At 45.2% G+C, this 23,266-nt stretch overlaps 1 protein-coding gene across 4 annotated transcripts in view; it reads left to right on the top strand.

The window, feature by feature from the left end:
- The window catches only part of TMEM63B (transmembrane protein 63B), a 241,945-nt gene that overhangs the window by 180,707 nt on the left and 37,972 nt on the right, over positions 1 to 23,266 (top strand). For all 4 annotated transcript variants that reach the window (XM_069236286.1, XM_069236282.1, XM_069236285.1 and 1 more), the window contains 5 exons: positions 9,206 to 9,276; positions 9,476 to 9,556; positions 11,799 to 11,922; positions 12,637 to 12,770; positions 22,042 to 22,179. In XM_069236286.1, the coding sequence (XP_069092387.1) occupies positions 9,206 to 9,276; positions 9,476 to 9,556; positions 11,799 to 11,922; positions 12,637 to 12,770; positions 22,042 to 22,179 (548 nt within the window). The remainder of the gene's footprint in view (positions 1 to 9,205; positions 9,277 to 9,475; positions 9,557 to 11,798; positions 11,923 to 12,636; positions 12,771 to 22,041; positions 22,180 to 23,266) is intronic.

Consider the following 23,266-nt stretch of genomic DNA (forward strand, 5'->3'; position numbering starts at 1 on the left):
GCAACTTACACCGGACTCAGTGGTTGTAGGAGCAGCAAGAAAGAGAGCAAACTCTCAATCGTCAGGAGACGCTCCACTGCCTGACAAAGAGATCAGAAAGTTTGACGCTGCGGGCAAACGAGTGGCAGCACAAGCAGCCAGTCAATGGCGGATTGCTAATTCGCAAGCCCTACTTGCTCGCTACGACAGGGCACACTGGGACGAGATGCAACACATCATACAGCACTTGCCCAAGGAACATCAGAAATGTGCTCAACAGGTTGTGGAAGAAGGACAGGCCATATCTAACAACCAGATAAGGTCAGCACTAGACTCGGCAGACACGGCAGCACGAACGGTCAACACAGCGGTAACCATTCGCAGGCATGCATGGTTAAGAAGTTCTGGATTCAAGCCAGAGATCCAACAAGCGGTGTTGAACATGCCATTTAATCAGGAACAGTTGTTTGGGCCGGAAGTTGACACAGCAATTGATAAGTTAAAAAAAGACACGGACATGGCCAAAGCCATGGGCGCGCTCTATTCCCCTCAAGTCAGAGGCACCTTTAGGAAACCACAATTCAGAGGAGGTTTTCGACAGCAAACATCAGAGCCTTCCACCTCTCAAACCAGACCCACCTATCAGGCACAATATCAAAGGGGAGGGTTTCGTGGTTCCTATAGAGGACAATTCCCAAGAGGAAGGGGAAAGTTCCAGGCAACCAAACCAAGCCAGACCAAACAGTGACTTCAATGTCACAAAACCCCAACACTTATCACCAGTGGGGGGGGGAGGCTAACCGCATACTATCAAAACTGGACACATATTACCACAGACGCATGGGTCCTATCAATTATCCAACATGGTTATTGCATAGAATTCACAAAATGCCCGCCAGATGTGCCACCAAGAAAACACAATCTGTCCAAACAACACTTAGACGTATTACAAATAGAGGTCCAAGCACTATTACAAAAACAAGCAATAGAACTAGTACCCAATCATCAGAAAGGAACAGGCGTCTACTCACTATATTTCCTAATTCCAAAAAAGGACAAAACGTTAGGACCTATCTTAGATCTCAGAACACTGAATCTCTTCATCAAGTCAGACCACTTCCACATGGTAACACTTCAAGACGTGGTTCCCTTGCTAAAAAAGGAAGAATACATGTCAACATTGGATCTAAAGGATGCGTATTTCCACATACCCATCCATCCTTCTCACAGAAAATACTTAAGGTTTGTAATGCACGGCGTACACTACCAATTCAAAGTGCTACCGTTCAGTATAACAACAGCCCCAAGAGTATTCACAAAAGGCCTAGCAGTAGTAGCCGCTCACATAACCAGACAGCACATGCACTTATTCCCATATTTAGACTGGCTAATAAAAACCAACACTCAACAACAGTGTCTTCTTCACACGCAATACGTCATAGAAACTCTACACAAACTAGGGTTCTCTATAAATTACCAGAAATCAAATCTGCAACCATCCCAAATACAACAATACTTGGGAGCAACACTCAACACACAAAGAGCAATTGCTCTCCAAGTCCACAAAGGGGTCAAGCGTTCCAAAATGTAACATCAAGCATACAGTCAAACCAACACTACCCAGTAAAGTTTGTAATGAAACTTCTAGGCATGATGTCTTCATGCATAGCCATTGTTCCAAATGCAAGATTACACATGAGGCCCTTACAACAGTGCCTAGCAAAACAATGGACACAAGCACAGGGTCAACTTCAAGATCTAGTATTGATAGACCGCCAAACACACTTCTCGCTTCAATGGTGGAACCCTATAAATTTAAACCAAGGGCGGCCATTCCAAGACCCAGTGCCTCAAGATGTGATCCCAACAGATGCTTCCATGATGGGGTGGGGAGCACACCTCAACAAGCACAGCATACAGGGTCAATGGGACAATCAGCAAAAACAACTTCACATAAATCATTTGGAACTGCTACCAGTGTTTCTAGCATTAAAAGCATTTCAACCTCTGGTAGCCCACAAACACATCCTTGTCAAAACCGACAACATGACAACAATGTATTATCTCAACAAACAAGGGGGGACACACTCGTCACAACTGTGTCTCTTAGCACAAAAGATTTGGCATTGGGCAATTCACAATCACATTCGCCTGATAGCACAATACATACCAGCCATTCTGAATCAGTTAGCCGACAATCTCAGTCGAGATCACCAGCAAACTCACGAATGGGAAATTCATCCCCAGATCCTACAGGCTCACTTCCACCGCTGAGGAACACCAAACATAGACCTATTCGCAACAAAAGAAAACACAAAATGCCAAAACTTCGCGTCCAGGTACCCACACCCTCAATCCAAGGGCAATGCACTATGGATCAGTTGGTCAGGGATATTTGCTTACGCTTTTCCCCCTCTCCTACTCATTCCTTATCTGGTCAACAAACTAAGTCAAAACAAACTCAAACTAATACTCATAGCACCAACCTGGGCTTGCCAACCGTGGTACACAACACTGTTGGACTTATCAGTAGTACCCCACATCAAATTATCAAACATTCCAGATCTGTTAACACAACACAAACAACAGATCAGACACCCGAATCCAGCATCACTCAATCTAGCAATCTGGCTTCTGAAGTTTTAGAATTCGGACATTTAAATCTTACACAAGAGTGCATGGAGGTCATTAAACAAGCAAGAAAACTTACAACAAGACATTGTTACGCAAACAAATGGAAAATATTTGTTTGCTACTGCCACACTAATTAGATCCAACCACTACATGCCTCCACAAAGGACATTGTAAGCTACTTATTACACTTACAGAAGTCTAATCTAGCATTCTCTTCCATTAAAATCCATCTCACTGCAATATCTGCCTATCTGCAGATTACACACAAAACATCACTTTTTAGAATCCCAGTCATTAAAGCATTTATGGAGGGACTAAAAAGAATCATACCCCCAAGGACACCACCAGTACCTTTGGGGAACCTTAATATTGTATTAACACGACTCATGGGCCCACCATTCGAACCCATGCATTCTTGTGAAATGCAATATCTGACTTGGAAAGTAGCCTTTCTAATAGCTATCACATCACTTAGAAGAGTAAGTGAGATACAAGCATTTACTATTCAAGAACCCTTTACACAAATACATAAACATAAAGTGGTTCTCCGTACAAATCCAAAATTCTTACCAAAGGTCATATCACCATTCCACCTAAACCAAACTGTGGAACTCCCAGTCTTCTTTCCACAACCAGACTCAGTAGCTGAAAGAGCCTTACATACATTAGACATAAAAAGAGCACTAATGTATTACATTGACAGAAGAAAACAATTTTGTAAAACAAAACAATTGTTTGTAGCCTTTCAAAAACCTCATGTAGGCAATCCTATATCCAAACAAGGCATCGCCAGATTGATAGTTAAATGTATTCAAACTTGCTATATGAAAGCAAAAAGAGAATTACCTATTACACCAAGAGCACATTCCACTAGGAAAAAAAGCGCCACAATGGCTTTTCTTGGGAATATACCTATGACAGAAATTTGTAAGGCAGCCACCTGGTCTACGCCTCATACATTTACTAAGCATTACTGTGTAGATGTGTTAGCAACGCAACAAGCCACAGTAGGACAGGCTGTATTAAGAACATTATTTCAGACAACTTCAACTCCTACAGGCTAAACCACCGCTTTTTGGGGAGATTACTGCTTGTTAGTCTATGCACAGCATGTGTATCTGCAGCTACACATGCCACCGAACGGAAAATGTCACTTACCCAGTGTACATCTGTTTGTGGTATGAGACGCTGCAGATTCACATGCGCCCTCTAGCCGTTCTTAGTTGAATGAAAATTGTAAATATGTAAATAAAAATTCTTTTGATACACATTAAGTACATACATAACTACTCCATTGCATGGGCACCTCTAGTATACTCACAACTCCTACCTCAAACCTCTGCGGGGAAAACAATCTAAGATGGAGTCGACGCCCATGCGCAATGGAGCCGAAAGGGAGGAGTCACTCGGTCTCATGACTCGAAAAGACTTCTTCGAAGAAAAACAACTTGTAACACTCCGAGCCCAACACTAGATGGCAGGATAATGCACAGCATGTGAATCTGCAGCGTCTCATGCCACGAACAGATGTACACTGGTAAGTGACATTTTCCATATGTGCTGTATTTTCCGTGATGGGGCTGAGTTGATGTAATTATCAATCCCCCTTATCCCAACATAAAATACTCATTTGTTTTAGATTTCAGAGAGAACATTTTTTTTTTGTTAGGTATTTCTTTTATGGCTACACCAATTGGACTAGTGTGATGTAGGAAGTTGGCTCTGTATATACTATCTCAAAGTGAGAGATAGTGTGCACAGAGTCCAAGAATGTCCCTTAGAGGTTGATGGTGGCAAAATTAGATAATACTAATGCTCTATTTTGTGGTAGTGTGGTCGAGCAGTAGGCTTATCATAGGGTAGTGTTAAGCATTTGTTGTATACACACAGGCAATAAATGAGAACACACACTCAAGGACTTAACTCCAAGCCAATAGGTCTTTATATAGAAAAATATTATTTTCTTAATTTATTTTAGAACCACAAGATTCAGAATTTAGGTAAGTACATAAATTGTAAGGTACTTCACACAGGTAAGAATGGAACTTTGAATTAAAACAGTAGTATACACAGTTTTGGCAAAAATGGCAATAAGCTAATTTAAAAGTGGACAGAGTGCAAAAATCAACAATTCCTCGGGGACATAAGTAATAATTAGTTTCTCAAGTAAGTAAAGTACTTACAAGTTCAGTCTCCTGGGCATAGGCAGCCCACCGTTGGGGGTTCAAGGCAACCCCAAATCCACAGCACCAGGAACACAGGGGCCGGTCAGGTGCAGAGGTCAAAAGAGTGCCCAAATAACATAGGTGCCTATGGAGAACAGGGGTTCTCCAGTTTCAGTCTGCTAGCAGGTAAGTACCTGCGTCTTCGGGGAGCAGACCAGGTTTTTTTTGTAGAGCACCTGGGGGGGAGGGGGGGGGTACACACACAGGCACACAAAATACACCCTCAGCGGCACAGGGGCGGCCGGGTGCAGTGTGCAAAGTAGGTGTCGGGTTTTGCATTGAAAGCAATGGAGGGACCCGGGGATCACTCTGGCGATGCAGGCAGGGCACAGGGGGGCTTCTCGGGCCAGCCACCGACTGGGCTAGGATGAGGGCCGCCTGCTGGTCACTCCTGCACTGGTAGGTGGTTCCTCTCGGTCCTGGGGGCTGTGGGTGCAGTGCTTGGTCCAGGCGTCGGGTTCCTTTGTTACCAGGCAGTCGCGATCAGGGGGTGCCGCTGGATCCTCTATGCAGGCATTGCTGTGGGGGTGCAGGAAGGTTGACTCAGGGTGTCCACGTCGTTGGAGTTGCCGGGGAGTCCTCGCTGCGGTGTTGGTTCTCCTGAACTCGAGCCGGGGGCGTCGGGTGCAGAGTGTGAAGACTCACGCTTCCAGAGTGAGGCGGGAGTCTCTTTAAAGTTGGTTTCTTTGTTGCTGTTTTTGGACAGAGCCGCTGTCCTCCGGAAGGTCTTGGTCCTTTAGGTGCAGGTCAGTCCTCTGAGTCCTCAGAGGTCGCTGGCCCCGCTGGATGCGTCGCTGTGCAGGTTCTTTGAGTCTGGAGACAGGCCGGTAGGGCTGGGGCCAAGTCAGTTGTTGTCTCCGTCGTCTCTGCGGGGCTTTCAAGTCAGCAGTCCTTCTTTCTTCAGGTTGCAGGAATCTGATTTCCTGAGTTCAATGTTGCTCCTAAATAATCCATTTAGGGGTGTGTTTAGGTCTGGGGGGGCAGTAGCCAATGTGGGGAGGGGGGCACATCCCTAATCCTATTGGGGGGAATCCTCCAAAACAAGATGGAGGATTTTCTAAGGCAAGGGGTCACCTCAGCTCAGGACACCTTAGGGGCTGTCCTGACTGGTGGGTGACTCCTCCTTGTTTTTCTCATTATCTCCTCTGGACTTGCCACCAAAAGTGGGGACTGTGTCCGGAGCGGCGGGCATCTCCACTAGCTGGAGTGCCCTGGGGCTCTATAACAACAGGTTTGAGCCTTTGAGGCTCACCGCCAGGTGTTACAGTTCCTGCAGGGGGTGGTGAGAAGCACTTCCACCCAGTGCAGGCTTTGTTCCTGGCCACAGAGTGACAAAGGCACTCTCCCCATGTGGCCAGCAACATGTCTGGTGTGTGGCAGGCTGGCAAAACTAGTCAGCCCACACTGGAACTCGGGTATGTTTTCAGGGGGCATCTCTAAGATGCCCTCTGGGTGTATTTTTACAATAAAGTGCACACTGGCATCGGTGTGCATTTATTGTGCTGAGAAGTTTGATGCCAAACTTCACAGTTTTCAGTGTAGCCATTATGGTGTTGTGGAGTTCGTGTTTGACAGACTCCCAGACCATATACTCTTATGGCTACCCTGCACTTACAATGTCTAAGGTTTTGCTTAGACACTGTAGGGGCACAGTGTTCATGCACCTATGCCCTCACCTGTGGTATAGTGCACCCTGCTTTAGGGTTGTAAGGCCTGCTAGAGGGGTGACTTACCTATGCCACAGGTAGTGTGAGGTTGGCATGGCACTCTGAGGGGAGTGTCTTTTTCTCCCCACCAGCACACACAAGCTGTTAGGCAGTGTGCATGGGCTGAGTGAGGGGTCCTCAGGGTGGCATAATACATGCTGCAGCCCTTAGAGACCTTCCCTGGCCACAGGGCCCCTAGTACCAGGGGTACCAGTTAAAAGGGTCTTATCTCTGTGCCAGGACTGTTCCAATTCTGGAAACAAAGGTACAATTTTAGGGAAAGAACACTGGGGCCTGGTTAGCAGGGTCCCAGCACACTTTCAATCATGACTAGCATCAGCAAAATGTTTAGGGTGTAACCATGCCATGAGAGGCATTTTCCTATATGTGCTCTTTACACATTTTTGTCAATCACTCATTCCAGTGGTGAACACTTTATTTATTTATTTTAGGATGTGCAACAGCAATGCGGGTAACAGAATGGAAGGGACTACATAAAGGAAGGGAAAGATCACAAAATATGTGCAGAGCAGTCACAACAGGTGCGCGGGCTGGAATTTTCAGAGTTGTGGATTGCAGAATTGCAACACGAGTGGGCAAATGGGCCATGCGAGTCAGTGCTGGTGCCATGCAGGCTCCAGTGCAACAGCCTTCAAATGCTAATTCACCTGCAGCGCCTCCAGTTAGGCGTTTGTAGCCGATAGTTCCACTAACACCAGATGCTGCAGATGAAGATGAGTTCCTGATTAAAGTGTGGACAAAGACTGAGGGGAAAGCTGGCCATGTGCCTCTTCCCTAAAGGTAACCATTCCCAGATAAGATGGTTGTGGTGTCAGAGTGGATGGAGTATCAGATGGAGGTCGAATGAAGGTAGGTCAGTGTCTGGTTAAGACCAGCATGGCAGAAGCATTGCTGCAGAGTGTGATGTTTCAAACACGCCCTGTTTCACTTGACCGGATTCTGCCATCTCCAGTGTAATGTAGTGTTATTCAAGGACCAGCTCACTGCTCTCACTTGAGTGCCTTTATCAGACATCAGAGAATCTTTGCGAAGGGAGTCTGCTCCCTAGTGAGAGGTGCAGAACATTCCTTCTAGGGACAGTGATGGGCATGGATCAATGGGCTAATGATTCTAGGTACATTGGCAGGCATGGCTCAATGGAGTAATGATTGTAGGCACAATGAAAGTTGCTGAGCAGTAGACCAATAATTCTAGGCGCATGGCCGGGAAGCTCCAGTGATTCCAGGCATACTGATAGGCCTGGGGAGGGAGCACAAAAAATAACATTCCTCCAACTCTTCAATCTCTCTTTATTGGCAGCAAGAGGCTGAACTCTTACAAGTACACACCTGCTGTGTAGCCAAATCTAACAAAACCCACAGTTAAACTAAATGGAAATGATTTTACAAAGTTGGTGTTTATCTTAAAAATGCTACAATGCTCCTGTTCTCCTGGGCTGGGGTGAGCATTCCGACCTCAAACCTTCTGTGAGTTCCTGTCCCTCTTTCACTGCATTCGTTTCTAGAGGGTTCATCCTCGGGGCATGACAGGCAGGGGTCTAGGCGTTGACGGGCATGGAATAGCGCGCTAGTGACTCTAGGTCTATGATGGGAAATGAGAAAACAAACGCTTGACTGTAGTACTTCTGAATCACCTAGTTTTTCTGCTCATGCTAACGCCACCGGAAGGCCCCGTCTCAGAGACGAGACGAGATCCACCATGACACTCGAGTTGTGAAAATCCTGTTCACTCAGATGAAATCATGCAGTTTGTTAATTGTGAAAGCCATTTACAAATTCTCTGCTGAGCTCCTCTGTGCATCTGCTTGTATTCTTGGTGAGAATCCAGTTGTGTGGTCAATACTAGAAGCTAACACCAAAGGGTATTTATTAGCACCTTGGCTTCTCTCAGGGAGATTGCCTTCATTACCAGTACAGGTGAATTGCTTTATCCATTTGTTCTTTGACTCACATACAATACATTTTTGCAGTAGATTCTATTTAGACATATTCTAAATGTAAGAAAAATGTTTTGTACGACAAGAGCCTGTAGGTAGGGGTGTGTGTGTATGTGTCTGTGTGTGTGTGTGTGTGTGTGTGTGTGTGTCTGTGTCTGTGTCTGTGTGTGTGTGTGTAGAACTCTTGCATCATGCAGGCATTCGCACACTTTCTCTGATGAGGTGTGCTGTGTGAGCTGCAGCCTGATACAATACCTGGCTACTTTTGACTTGTTTGACAATGTTTGACTTATCTGTTATTTGTCAGATTCAAAAATGTTGTCTTTAATCCTATTCAAGAATTTCAGTCCGGATGAAACAATGCAAAAAGAGTTATATGTCTTCCAAATATATACCTCAGTTGTTATGCATTTGGAATTGACTTTGCTGGATGTTACTGTTGGGTGATGTCTTTGGTGGGCTTCTACATCTGGCGGTGGATATTACTGTCTGGTGGTGTCTGTGGTGGGCTGGCATAACTGGTTATGAATGAAACCTTATGTTCTCGGGTAGAGTTTCTGTATGTAGTGAGGACAGTGACTGTATAGCTGCCTTTGTTTGGGTTCAATTCAATCTGATATGCTTCTGGTTCTGTGTGGATGTGTGTATTTGTACCACTGCTAATCTTTGATAAACCCACTAAAACGTATTTTTTGCGGTTCTAGGTTAAACGCACTTTATTTATTAATGGAATTTCCAAATATGCCGAATCAGAGAATATCAAGAAGCACTTTGAGTGAGTTTTCTTTTCTGCCGGGATTTTCGTATATCCATTTGGAGTGTTTGTAATACCACATACCACTGTTGTCTGACCGTTTTCCCCATACGTATGCCCTCCTCACACCTACATTTTCCCTCTTTACACACACACTTTCTTCCTGATCTTTTCATGGACCTGTGGCCTAATCATAGTCTTTCCTCTCTTTCTTTTGCAGGGAGGCGTATCCCAACTGTACTGTGCTAGAGGCCCGTCCATGTTACAATGTTGCAAGGCTTATGTCCCTTGATGCAGAAAGGTAAACCCACTCGCCATCTCCAGCAGGATTATAGCTTAACTGCTGACCTTTCTCCACTATGGGGTGTTCACATTCTATGAAGTTGCTTATATGACATTCTATATATGTGTCTGTGGTATTAAATGGCAGGAGGCAACTGAGGTCAGGATTGATGTGATTAAATTGATTCCTCTGTATGTTTGTCAGTGCTAAATAGCAGAGGTTCTGCAGTCCAGGATTGACATTTGGGTGCCATTGTTAGTTCTGGAAGGTGAGCTTCTGATGAGCAAGATGGAAGTACCGACTACAGTGTGTAATGGTATTGCAGGAAAGACTACAGGGCACGAACGGGGTGCTTTAGCGGATTCCTGTACTCAACTGCATTTCCCAGTACTGAATGTGAAGAATGAGTATATCAGTCAACCGCTGTATGGAATTTCATTACTAGACAAGAAGGGGGTGTTTTAGTTCTGCATGGACTCACTGGTGCAAGATGACTTTTCCCCTGAGCAACCTGAATAACTAAGCTATCTACTAATATGTGGTTACTCCTGGGCCAAGACTGAAATTAGTATTAATATTATTACAAAATACCTCTATAGCATAGGGGTTTCAAAAGAGATCAAAATTGTCACATAAGCCTGTGGAATATATTGCACGTTTCATGAAAAGTATATAAACATAGCAAATGTTTTTTGAGGTGGCAAAAGGCATGTGAATTAAGTACAGTTTAGTTTCCAGAAAAAAGCCCAGTGAGCATGAAAAAAAGGACAACCATATTTTGCATTACAATTGTTTTTTCCCACAAGGTATTATGGAGTTTAGTTTGTCATTGTACAATATTTCAATTCAATTCCAGTGATCTTTGTGGGGGTTTCATCAGGACAATAGTGAGTTTTAAAAGGGGTCAGTTTGACAGTCATAATTCTGTAATAACATATGCATCAAATCATTTTAACCAAACTATCACAACATGTTTTCTTAGTTTTTAGTAACATAGCATCAAATATTTTGCATTACACAGAAGAGAGAATGTAGGTCTCCAAATGATTCACTTTAATTTAGTCTAAAACCATCATTGCCTAGATTTCATTGAGCAAAGAGATTTATGGTAGGCATTTCATCTGTTTTGGACAGAACACAGTTAATATCACATTAAACAGTAAATTGGGGATAATTACAGCATATTTGGAAATTAACAAACATTTAATTGTAATAGAGAATTATGCAAAATAGTCCAAACCAATTTAATTTAGGTTTCACATAGCAGGAATATATTTGTCTTGAACAGTGGTGACTGAGAGACATTGTAAGAGGTGGGACTTGGTCTTGGGACTTGACAAGCCGGAGGCACTGTAGGCAGGGGCCGATTGAGACGTAGACGGCCTTGATCTACGACAATGTGAGAGTCTGTTAATAAGGATCAAGGTGCCCTGTCAGATCAACAGTTAAATCTGTGGTGGGTACTACAGAGAACTAGTAAGGTGTCCTCATGGAGCAAGTGGGGTCTCATTCCAAAACTTTACATATTACTGCAGGTCTAGAATGAAGTAAATTGAAAAAGCTGGTGCAAAGGATGGTCTCAATCCTAGAATAGCGGGAGGGGCCATAGGTGAGGATTGAGGTACATCTCCAGACCTGTGAGTGATTTCTCAGTACTAGAAAAAAGATTCTAAAGCTGATGAGACTTAGCAGAGACGTGTATTATTGTCAGAGCGAGAAATGTTGCGGCTCGTCAGGATCAAGGTGCATCTGCATTGCTTGACCTCAGTTCTTGGACAGGAGAGGGGTCATTTTAGTCAGTTTAGGATTTGTGTTTATTAGCCGCAGTCTCAAGGCTAGTAGTGGTTACTCTGATTTAGAACTGATTTGCAATATCAAGTTTTTGTGGGTTGTAATTACAAATTTACAAATCAATTGATTGTGGGGCATGTTTATCCACTCCTGGTCTGTCTACTCTTACCCTCCTGTCCTCCTCTCTCATCTTACAAACATTCCGTTCTCCTCCTTTCACTTGCCTTTTCTTCTTTTATCATTTCTAATCTTTCACTCACTTTTTCATGTCTGCTCTCTTGTTTCCCTCCTTCTACTTTTTTCTGTTCTTTTTCTGCTGCCTTCCTGTCTCTTCGTTTCATTCTTGTACTCGCTTCTCTTCGTCCAACTCTTGTTCTCCTCTTTTACGCTCTCCATTCTCCTTCACTCTCTCTGCTCCCTCGGTCTTGTTCTCACACCCCTGCTCCCCCCCATATCCTTTTCTTCAAAGGAAAAAGGCAGAACGTGGGAAGATCTACTTCAGGAACCTGCAGGAGAAGGAGCACATCACCCACATGATCAACCCGCGGCTCTGCGGACACTTGTGCTGCTGCACCATCAAAGGCTGCGAGAAGGTGCGTATCACCATTCACTGTGACTTTGAAGTGACTGCGTCATGCAGTGATGCTGACACACTGTGTACATGGCCACAAACTGATGTATCAGGTACAATGCAGAATTGTTTGTGGCTTTACTCCATAGGAATAGAATAGCCGGTAGTTGCATGACCCTCTGTCTGTTCCAATACTTTTCTAAATTGGATTTAATTGCTGAGAATTATTGAGACATGCACCGTAGTGGGGCACTTCATGCTGTGAGTGCGCTTTGCCGGTAAGAAGGGAAGCAGGGTCTGGCCAGGTTAGGACAGGGGACTTCCCTATCTATGTAATCTTCACCACTGTGTGTTTCAGTTGAGTCTGCAAAATGTAGCTCTTCCTGTCCGCTCCTGCTGGCTCCCTCCCTTGTTTTTTCTGCCTTAACAGTTTCCCTCAGTCATCTAAATAATAGTCTTTTTTCTTCGGGAAAAAAAGTCCCCACTTCTCACCACAAAAATTACTATCAAACATTATCTTAGTATTAATTAAATTCACTCCATTACAGTGATTTAATTTCATTAAGCAAGAGAAAATGTGTAGCAACAACAATCTGTGACCTCAGCAAAGTGGGACGCTGGAAACAGGGTGTTGTGAGGGACTGATGTTTGTTTGTGGTAGGTTAGACCCTGGCGAGGTTTCTATGCTCTTTTAATTGCATGTGGGTATTACCTTTTGTGTTTGTTTCTGGTCCAGGTGGAGGCCATCCAGTACTACTCGGATCTGGAAGAGCGGCTGAAGGAAGAGTACAAGAAGGAGAAAGAAAAAGTGAACGAGAAGCCTCTGGGAATGGCGTTTGTCACCTTCCACAATGAGACAATCACTGCCATGTGAGTTTGGGGATGGACAACTCCTCGGCACGCTTCATTCACAGGCTGTAGGAAAGGGGCAAGAATAGTGGTGGAGTAGAGAGAGAGTCCGAGTGACGCTGCAGCGTGGCATTAGTCATGGAGCTTACAGTGATGTAGCTGAAGGGATGAACAGGAAGTTATGTCTAAGCTGCCTCAGGTAAAAGAAGCCTCCTATGGTGATGGTGCTTTCTTGGGAATTACTCCTCCATCCAGACCAGCAGATCTCCCAGATTTCTGACAGACATCAGCTGTGATGGAATAATCATGAAATATCTGCGGCGACCAGGTGGATGCTGGGTTTTCAACAGATGTTTGTTTCAGGAGCAGAACTTTGTTTTATAGTCTCCAAGCTTCAAGCCGGTATTTACCATCTAGTCTTTCCAAAGAACACTTACGTTTATCTGCCACAAGAGTGGCTTCATGGAGCCTTGAGCTGACTGAAGTATTTAAGGTAGATGGTGTAGGAAGGGAGCCTCTTTCTAGCCTTGTTACCCCCACTTTTGGCCTGTTTGTGAGTATATGTCAGGGTGTTTTCACTGTCTCACTGGGATCCTGCCAGCCAGGGCCCAGTGCTCATAGTGAAAACCCTATGCTGTCAGTGTGTTTGTTATGTGTCACTGGGACCCTGCTAGCCAGGACCCCAGTGCTCATAGTGAAAACCCTATGTTGTCAGTGTGTTTGTTATGTGTCACTAGGATCCTGCTAGCCAGGACCCCAGTGCTCATAGGTTTGTGGCCTGTATGTGTTCCCTGTGTGGTGCCTAACCATATCACTGAGGCTTTGCTAACCAGAACCTCAGTGTTTATGCTCTCTCTGCTTTTAGAATTGTCACTGCAGGCTAGTGACTAATTTTACCAATTCTCATTGGCACACTGCAACACCCTTATAATTGCCTTGTACATGGTACCTCAGGTACCCAGGGTATTGGGGTTCCAGGAGACCCCTATGGGCTGAAGCATTTATTTTGCCACCCATAGGGAGCTCAGACAATTCTTACAGAGGACTGCCACTGCAGCCTGAGTGAAATAATGTCTACCTTATTTCACAGCCATTTTACAATGCACTTAAGTAACTTATAAGTCACCTATATGTCTAACCCTCACTTGGTGAAGGTTAGGTGCAAAGTTATTTAGTGTGTGGGCACCCTGGCACTAGCCAAGGTGCCCCCACTTTGGTCAGGGCAAATTCCCCGGACTTTGTGAGTGCGGGGACACCATTACACGCATGCACTACATATAGGTCAATACCTATATATAGCGTCACCATGGTAACCCCGAACATGGCCATGTAACATGTCTAGGATCATGGAATTGCCCCCCAATACCATTATGGTATTGGGGGGGACAATTCCATGCATCCCCAGGTCTCCAGCACAGAGCCCGGGTACTGCCAAACTAACTTTCTGGGGTCTCCACTACAGCTACTGCTGCTGCCAACCCCTCAGACAGGTTTCTGCCCTCCTGGGGCCTGGGCAGCTTGGTCCCAGGAAGGCAGAACAAAGGATTTCCTCTGAGAGAGGGTGTTACACCCTCTCCCTTTGGAAATAGGTGTGAAGGGCCTGGGAAGAGTAGCCTCTCCTGGCCTCCGGAAATGCTTTGAAGGGCACAGATGGTGCCCTCTCTGCATAAGCCAGTCTACACCGGTTCAGGGATCCCCCCAGCCCTGCTCTGGCGCAAAACTGGACAAAGGAAAGGGGAGTGACCACTCCTCTGACCAGCACCTCCCAGGCGTGGTGCCCAGAGCTCCTCCAGTGTGTCCCAGACCTCTGCCATCTTGGATGCAGAGGTGTGAGGGCACAATGGACACCTCTGAGTGGCCAGTGCCAGCAGGTGACGTCAGAGACCCCTCCTGATAGGTGCTTACCTTTCTCACTAGCCAATCCTCCTCTGTGGGCTATTTAGGGTCTCTCCTGTGGGCATTTCACCAGATAACGAATGTAAGAGCTCACCAGAGTTCCTCTGCACTTCCCTCTTCGACTTCTGTCAAGGATCGACCGCTGACTGCTCCAGGCGCCTGCATAACCGCAACAAAGTAGCAAGAAGACTACCAGCAATATTGTAGCGCCTCATCCTGCCGGCTTTCTCGACTGTTTCCTGGTGGTGCATGCTCTGAGGGCTGTCTGCCTTCACCCTGCACTGGAAGCCAAGAAGAAATCTCCTGTGGGTTAAGGGAATCTTCTCCCTGCCAACGCAGGCACCAAACTTCTGCATCACCAGTCCTCTGGGTCCCCTCTCATCCTGGCAAGCGTGGTCCCTGGAACACAGGAGTGTCTTCCACAGTCCAGTGGCCCTTCTGTCCAAATTTGGTGGAGGTAAGTCCTTGCCTCCCCACGCCAGACAGTAATCCTGTGTACTGCGTGAACTGCAGCTGCTCGGGCTTCTGTGCACTTTTGCAAGACTTCCTTCGTGCACAGCCTAGCCCAGGACCCCCAGCACTCCGTCTTGCATTGCCCAACTCGCTGAGTTGGATCCTGACGTCGTGGGACCCTCCTTTGTGACTCTGAGTCGACCGCTGTCCTTAGATCTTCTAAGTGCCTGTTCAGGTGCTTCTGCGGGTGCTGCCTGCTTCTGCATGGGCTCTCTGAGTTGGCGAGCACCCCGCCCCCTCTGTCTCCTCCTCCAAGGGGCGACCGCCTGGTCCTTCTTGGGCCCTAGCAGCATCCAAAATCCTCAACCATGCCTTTTGCAGCTAGCAAGGCTTGTTTGCAGTCTTTCTGCGTGGAAACAAATCCTCCAACATGCCGTGGGACATCTTCTGACCAAAGGGGAAGTTCCTGGCATCTTCCGTTGTTGCAGAATCTTCGGCTTCTTCCACCCAGAGGCAGCCCTTTTGCACCTTCAGCGGGGTTTAGTGGGCTCCTGCCCCCCCCTGGACACTTGCGTGACTCTTGGACTTGGTCCCCTTCCTTTACAGGTCCTCAGATCCAGGAATCCGTCTTCAGTGTTTTGCAGTCAGTTGTTGTCCTTGCAGAATCCCCTATCTCGACTTTACTGTCTTTCTGGGGTAGTAGGGTAACTTTACTCCTACTTTTCAGGGTCTTGGGGTGGGGTATCTTGGACACCCTTAGTGTTTTCTTACACTCCCAGTGACCCTCTACACACTACACTAGGCCTGGGGTCCATTCGTGGTTCGCATTCCACCTTTGGCGTATATGGTTTGTGTTGCCCCTAGGCCTATTTCTCCCTGTTGCATTCTATTGTGTTTCTACATTGCTTGCACTACTTTTCTAACTGTTACTTACCTGGTTTTGGTTTGTGTGCATATCATTTGTGTATATTACTTGCCTCCAAAGGGAGTATATCCTCTGAGATACTTTTGGCATATTGTCACTAAAATAAAGTACCTTTATTTTTAGTAACTCTGAGTATTGTGTTTTCTTATGATATAGTGCTATATGATATAAATGGCATAGTAGGAGCTTTGCATGTCTCCTAGTTCAGCCTAAGCTGCTTTGCTATAGCTACCTTCTATCAGCCTAAGCTGCAGGAACACCTCTAACCTACTAATAAGGGATAACTGGACCTGGCACAAGGTGTAAGTACCACTAGGTACCCACTATAAGCCAGGCCAGCCTCCTACAGATGGTATGTGAGCAAAGTTCTTAGACGAGGACTGGATGGAGATGCCACAGGTGGTAAATGTTGAGGAGTAGTTGCGCTTCGTTAACGCTCTGTTTCATTGGTTAGAAGTCACACAGAATGGAGAGTTCAGGGCAGTTAAACACACAATTAGGACTGTGTCCTTTACTTCAAGAGGGATAGGCATAAAGCTGCGGGAGGAGAAGAATCTGGTTTCATTCTTGCACCAGTCTCAGGATGAAAAGTATCTCAAGCTGAGTGGATGTTAGTAACATCGTCGACTTATTTCCATGGCAGTCTGGAAGTGGCAGAGGGAGGGGAAAGTCCATGAGGCTCTTGGTGGAGCAGAAGTGATGCACAAGTGAAAGGAAGTTCTCAACGAACGCTATTCAAGCAAAATTGTTTATGCGCAGAACCTGGGGACAGTCAGTGACAGTGGTGTCTACATTGTTTGGCCAAGAGCATCCTCACAATAAGAATTCTATTGTGTAATCCCTGTTTTCAGGGTCTCAGTAAAGAATGTGTTTTGGTGTGTGAATGCCTGGATAAGATACCACCGTTAGCAGTGTAGAGTCATCACATGTTCTAGACCTTTAATTAACCCAGAAGTGTTAACACGAGAGACCGTTTTTTACATTTAGTTGCAGTTTTCTGCAGTGCAAACAAGCATTTCAATTGCAATGGGTCTTGCGTTTGCTCGACGTACAGCTATTAGCATTGTACATTCCTTACTGGACTTTTCTTGCCACACAGACTGAAAATAAAAAGTAAAACAGTTGACATAAGCGAGTCAATTCAGTGCGCCGCCGTGAGTGCAAAGAGAGAGGCAAAAGAAAAAAGAAGTTTGCTCACAGTCAAAGTTATCGGCAAAAGTGCAATTATCCATGTAACCGGGTCGGTGGCCAGGGCGGTAACAAATCTGCCCTCAGGAGGGACAAACGTAAAGCAGTTACCAACGAAAACAAAGGATTTTTGAAACGCAAGCCCGCTAACGAGTGATAGTGATGGGCATGGTTGAAAGCCCAGATTCATACCAACACGTCGGAAAAGCAGCACTTGCGCTGCTATGCTCAACCTAAAAAGGAGGGGGTGCAGAGTGCTTTACATGAGACATTGTTACATTCTTCAACAATGAACTATAAATAACTGTACAATAAGTGAGGGACTAATATTAGACACAAAGGAAGATACCGGTGTAGGTGAATGCCAAGTAACTATACATATATTTTGTTGCGATTCATGTGGCTAACGGCAGGTCTTAACTAGCATATAAATTGTTTCAAAGAAAGGGTTTAGGGGAGTATATTCCTGTAAATCGTGAAGATGCGTATGAAAGTTCAGGTGGATCTGCCTGGTAGATCTGGGATGTTCCGAAGCGAATAAAGTTATCCACTTTTGGCAAATGCAAAAGGTGTCGGTGTGGAAGTGGTGCTGCAGGAAGAATTTCAACTGGGAGGGTCGCATGATTTTTAACAGCCTTGGATTGGTGAGTTGCCATAGTCTCGCCTAGACACAACTAGAGACGGGACAGATGTTTTGAGTTCCTCTGAGGGATATATGATTGAATTCCTCTCTGTAACCCAAGAGTTAAGGGTTTTTAGGTTCAGATTTTAGTCAAGCATGAAACCTAGGGAATTTGCCCTGTCAGTTTTGCATGGGCCGTCATCCCATTTGTTGACGGAGTCAAAAGGCTTGGATGGGGCAGTTACACAGTGGTGAGGACATGAGAGGAAGTTCTGTTTTTAGAGGATGGACATCCAGCATTGAATCTTTCTAGTGAAGAGGAGGAGACTTTGAAGTGGGGCTACATATCGTGTGCATAAAAGCAGAAGGAGGTATTAAAGTTCCTCAAGGCTTAAGAGAGTGAGAAAGAAGAGGAAGCCTTGTCTACACCTTCCTGGAAGTTTGATGGTGCAGAGATTGTCTGCCATTTTCATTTGTTGGCACCTCTTTTCTAAATAGTTGTGAAACCAGAAAAGAACTCCTCTTCAATGCCCATTTTCATTTCAAGTGTTTTAAGGTTGGTAGGATGGTTAAATATGTCACACGCCACTAGCAAGTCCTGAAGCACCAGAAGTCGGGCGTTACCGTCTTCAAGAGTAAGGAGACCATTACTCCCAATTTGAAGTTTTGTTGTTTCTGTACTGCAGCCCTTGCTAAAGACATACTGGAGGTCATGAAAGACAATGTTATCCGTGTTAAGGGCTGTAATTTGAGTGGCACCACTGATTTCCAGACCTTTAGACAGGAAAGGTAATTTAGACCTGCTAATTTGGATTATGTCACCTCCCTGAATTTAGGCTTAGTCGAATTTGGAGCTGTTGGAAAGTGGGTTTGCTCTTCCATTGTAGGATTTAGTGGAAGTTTTATGTTTTTTTTTCTTTGTCCTCAAAAAATGTAGAGGATTCCTTACAGGTTTCTGTGGGGTTGGTTGTGTTAGACTAAGTTGGTGAATTGGCGGGTTCGTTTACTATTTTTAATAATATGTTGTGGTGGTTTTCGTTAAGCTGGTCACAGATCTGACAAATGTGGCTTTAGCCTCAAAGATGTGTTTGTCCAATGGTGATGAACTACTGGAAGCAGGTAATGAGTGCCCTTAGAGATGCTGCAATGTACACCGTGTATTGGGTCCACACCCAGGGTGAAAGAGGGGAATATGTGATTTTGATTTGTGGCCCTATCCCTACTGCTGACTAAGATGCGCATCATGATCTGTGGCAAGTGGATGACAGCAGAAAGAGAAGAAAGACGCAAGTGAATGGATGAACATAGAGGAGATCCTCATGTCCGGTAGGACAAACTAACAGATGATCTCCTGAGAACGGGATCAGGCGGTCTTGGAGGCACTAGCAGCTGAAGTGGGTGGTGAAGAAGCTGGCGCTACTGCGGTTTAACAAGCATCAGGGCCTACCCGCAGAGACATTGGACGAGAAGGTGTATGCCAGAGTGATGGAAGTTGTCCTGGTGCTGATGGTGCCATGATCCTACCATTGGTATCGGACCCCATAGGCATTGTCTTCGTGGTGGGCTTCACCCCGCTTGCAGAGTCCGCATAGCCGTCCTGTGGACTAGGACAACTGTCAAATCAGAGGTGATGGTCAGAGGGCTATACAGTGAGGAGTAGTGCTTGCCTACCATAAATAGACCAATATAATAGGGAAAAAGAAGGGAGTGGATGATTTATTAATTCAGGAAAAACCTCAAGACCTGACTCTTCGACTGAACCGGCCATCCAACACTTCGACGGAGCTGCAGTACCCCACCCCCTCCAACCACCAGCACCTTGAGACCCGAATGGGTGATTAGCCACCCGCCCCCTCCAACCACCAGCACCTTGAGACCCGAATGGGTGATTAGCCACACTCTATAAGAATCCTGATTGATTGATTGATTTCTTCTCCTTACATACGTGAAATCCAAAAGCAGCATGAAGAACCCCATATCAGATCCACACGAGGAAGTTGAGATGTTGCCTGGGGTGATGGCCTTCCTGTTGTGGTTGGTCTTCATCCTGGGGTCCACAATGCCTACTCAGGGAGTTTGCCACTGTTTAGAAACAAAATAATATTAGCAGATTGATAAAGTGTATACAGATAAAAAATTCACAATTGAACATTTTAAGCTGCTCTGTAAATGTGAAGGAATTTGAAAATTGAGGACTAAAAATTAAATTGGTATCCTTATCTTGATTTTTGGGGTCAGCGCAAGTACAGTAGCATAGACAGTTGGCAGCCTCAATTAAACTAAGGGTATGCACCAACAAAAGCATGGTATAGGGGCAAAAAAAGGCAACATGAAATGCTGGTTTCTAGCATATCGCTTAATCTTTTAGAAATTAAACTAAGGGTTGAAAAGTTCCAAACTCTGCATTACAAATAGAATTTCGATTTTTGTATATTTCTGGTTTATGAATTCAATAAAATATATCATAATTTGTGTATTTGTTTGTATATTTGTTTCTGCATTTGGGGCCCATAGAAATCAAAGATTAAAAATCATATGCTGAAAATTGACCTGCGTGGGCGATCCTCATTGACAGAAAAGGCTGTGGCTGAAAGTGTTGAAAGAAGAGAAGTGGTGGGATCTGGGGTCATCAGTGCATGCCCTAGAGGGTTGTTTTACTGGAAGTGCCAATGACATGCAGGGACTCTAATCGTTTTGAGAAGCTGCAGTTCATTATCTGGTGAAGGTATAGCACAGCTGCCTGGCGCTGGGAAATGTGCATAGGAATACACACCTCGAACTGCTGGTAGTTCCTGCAGATGTGTCTCAAAGTGACCACACTTACCTTAGCTGAGTTTTGAACTTGCACAGAGTGGAAGCCAGGTGACCCTGTGCACCTATAGATTTTTCCAAGGTTGGGAAAGCCTGGAATTCTACAAGCAGCGTTATAGAAAAGGGCAATGATGATGGGAGGAGTAGGGGCTACTGCTGTCTCCGTACTTGAACCCTCTACCTTTACTGGGAATAAAAAGAGTTGCTGAGTATTATACCAGAGTGGGTAACAAGGGCATATCAGGCCCCTTTGGGCTAAATGATCCACTTGAAGGTGCACCATGTGGAGGGAAGAGATTCCTTTTCTTGCACGTGGACTTAGAGAGGGACTTTTTCAGGAGCCTGGAAGGAGAGCCAGGAAGACTGGAAATGTGTTTTGTACCAGACGAATACCTATTCAGCTCATGGTGCATATCTCTACTTGTCTGTCTCTTGTCCCTTTCTCTCCACTGGTCCTTTTGAGCCTCAGAGGGCAATTTTATGGTTGGTGTATTGAATTTTTATCAGTTTGATCTTTATGAGCGGAATTTACTTTCAGCATTACATGTAGTTATTCCTCATGGTCTCTGTGTGTACTGAGTCTGTTAATAAACAAGTCAAAGCCATTCAAAAAGTTATGTTTCTAGTCTCTTTAGTATTCACTGTGAAGATTTTTGGATGATTTCCTTACTTTATTGAGCTTTTTTTGAGAATCAATGTTTCATGTTGTTCATGTTCTACTGTTTCTGTTTTGGGGCCTCTAGTTGATCCATGATCACCTTCATGTGCGAAGTGTAATGGATAGAGATGTTTTTTTATGATTGTTAGTAAACCTTCTCTGGTGGGCTCAGGTTGATGTCTCACTCTTGTACCATGTTTTGGTCTTCTGGTTTTACCTCTTACCATAGCTCTGCTGCCTTTTGTTTGTGTTCGTGCTGTACAAGTACCACGTACATATGTACCTAATGATGTGACAGAAGGTGGTCCCAATCCTCTGGGAGGAAAGGGCTTGTAGTAAGCACCGTCTCTTTTGAGATTGAGGTCCAGGGTGTACCCTTTCTTGGGAGTGGAACTTAAACTGGAACCGTAGGTCCTTTTCCTTTGTACATATAGACATTTGTACCAGCAGAAGCTCAACAAAGCTTTTTTTTTGTTGAGCTCCCTTGATGTTTTAAAGGCACTTCCAATGGGCCTCTGTGTTAGCGCCACTTAACATCGTGACAATACTTTTATGAACCCTTCTGACTGCTTTCCCTGCACCCACACACACACAGACTGTTGTTTCCTGGTTCTTTGTATGGGGGTGCACACAACAATGGCTCCCTAGGCTAAATTTCCAACCCCCTTTTTCTCTGGCTCTCGTTGAGGGGTCTTGTTTAACTGCGAGGTCCTAACTCTTTACTTTTTTCCCCTTTTAGAATTCTCAGAGACTTCAACGTCTGCAAGTGTCAGGGCTGCTCGTGCCGCGGCGAACCAAGTTCCTCTTCCTGCAGCGAATCCCTCCACATGTCAAACTGGACGGTGACATACGCTCCGGATCCACAGAACATCTACTGGTAAGGACTGAGAAGCCAAGCCTTGGTTTACTGTTCTGAATGACAATAGGTGGTAACTGGCTCCAGGGCCCTGTGCTTGTGTCACATGCAGTTGTGATAGAATCCCTAGATACTTCTTAGTCCGAAAATAGCAACTTCACAATCTCCAGCTAATTACAGTTCCTTTTAATAAGGCATAGAGGGAAAGCTAGTTAATGAGATGTCTCTGTGGGTGCCCTGCGAAAACTAGTTCAGTACACACACACGCACGAGGAATCCTTTGTGTACTGGAAAGCAGCAATCAATGTCAATCCTTGTCACACACCACCATGGGCACCCCATCCTTTGAACCACCTTGTAGCACCCTCCCCACCTACTCATGACCAGCTAATCAATGTCCTCCCCACACACCACTGATGAGCCAGATGGCATCTCAAAACTCTCCACTCAGTTTCGTGGAGTCCCCACACAGAATAAAGTCCTTTCCATCATACAGTGCTTTACAGCATTTCTTCTTCACTGTGTACAATGGTCATATGATCCATAGATGGAAATTTACCAAAATCCCAGGGATGGCAGAAGTGGCCTTTACAACCTTTGACCAATGATGACATCAGAGGGATGATGCCTTGTCTCTCCCTCACCTCTAGTCTCTCTCAGAAACCACTTCTTTTCTGCAGAGATGCTGAAGGAGAGGCAAGGCGTGGTAACATCAACAGAAAACAGGGCTATTTGAGCCCTGTTAGTTTGTCTTCCTGACCCTTAACTTAAGACCCTCAGGCTAGTGATAACAAAGGACATTTAGGAGTAGCAAAGGGCAAGCCAGCGGTATCAGCATTAATCAGTGATACCTCTCACTAATGTTCATTATGCAGACAACTCACTCTGCTAAACATATACTGCCTTGGAATAGCCTCCACTCCGCGCCTCACTCTGGCTGTTCTGCTGTTCTGTGATTCGCTGGTGGCTCCTCCTCAGCATTCTTGTCCAAATCATCCTCCCCACCTTCCCTTCTAACAAAATAACTGCAGCTTCACCTTGTCACCACTGCGAGCTGGGGGAGTTCTCTGCAGTGCAGTCAGAGAAATGTTATCTCAACACAGTGCAG

Source organism: Pleurodeles waltl, chromosome 5 (genome assembly GCF_031143425.1).
Source record: "Pleurodeles waltl isolate 20211129_DDA chromosome 5, aPleWal1.hap1.20221129, whole genome shotgun sequence".
Lineage (NCBI taxonomy): Eukaryota > Metazoa > Chordata > Amphibia > Caudata > Salamandridae > Pleurodeles > Pleurodeles waltl.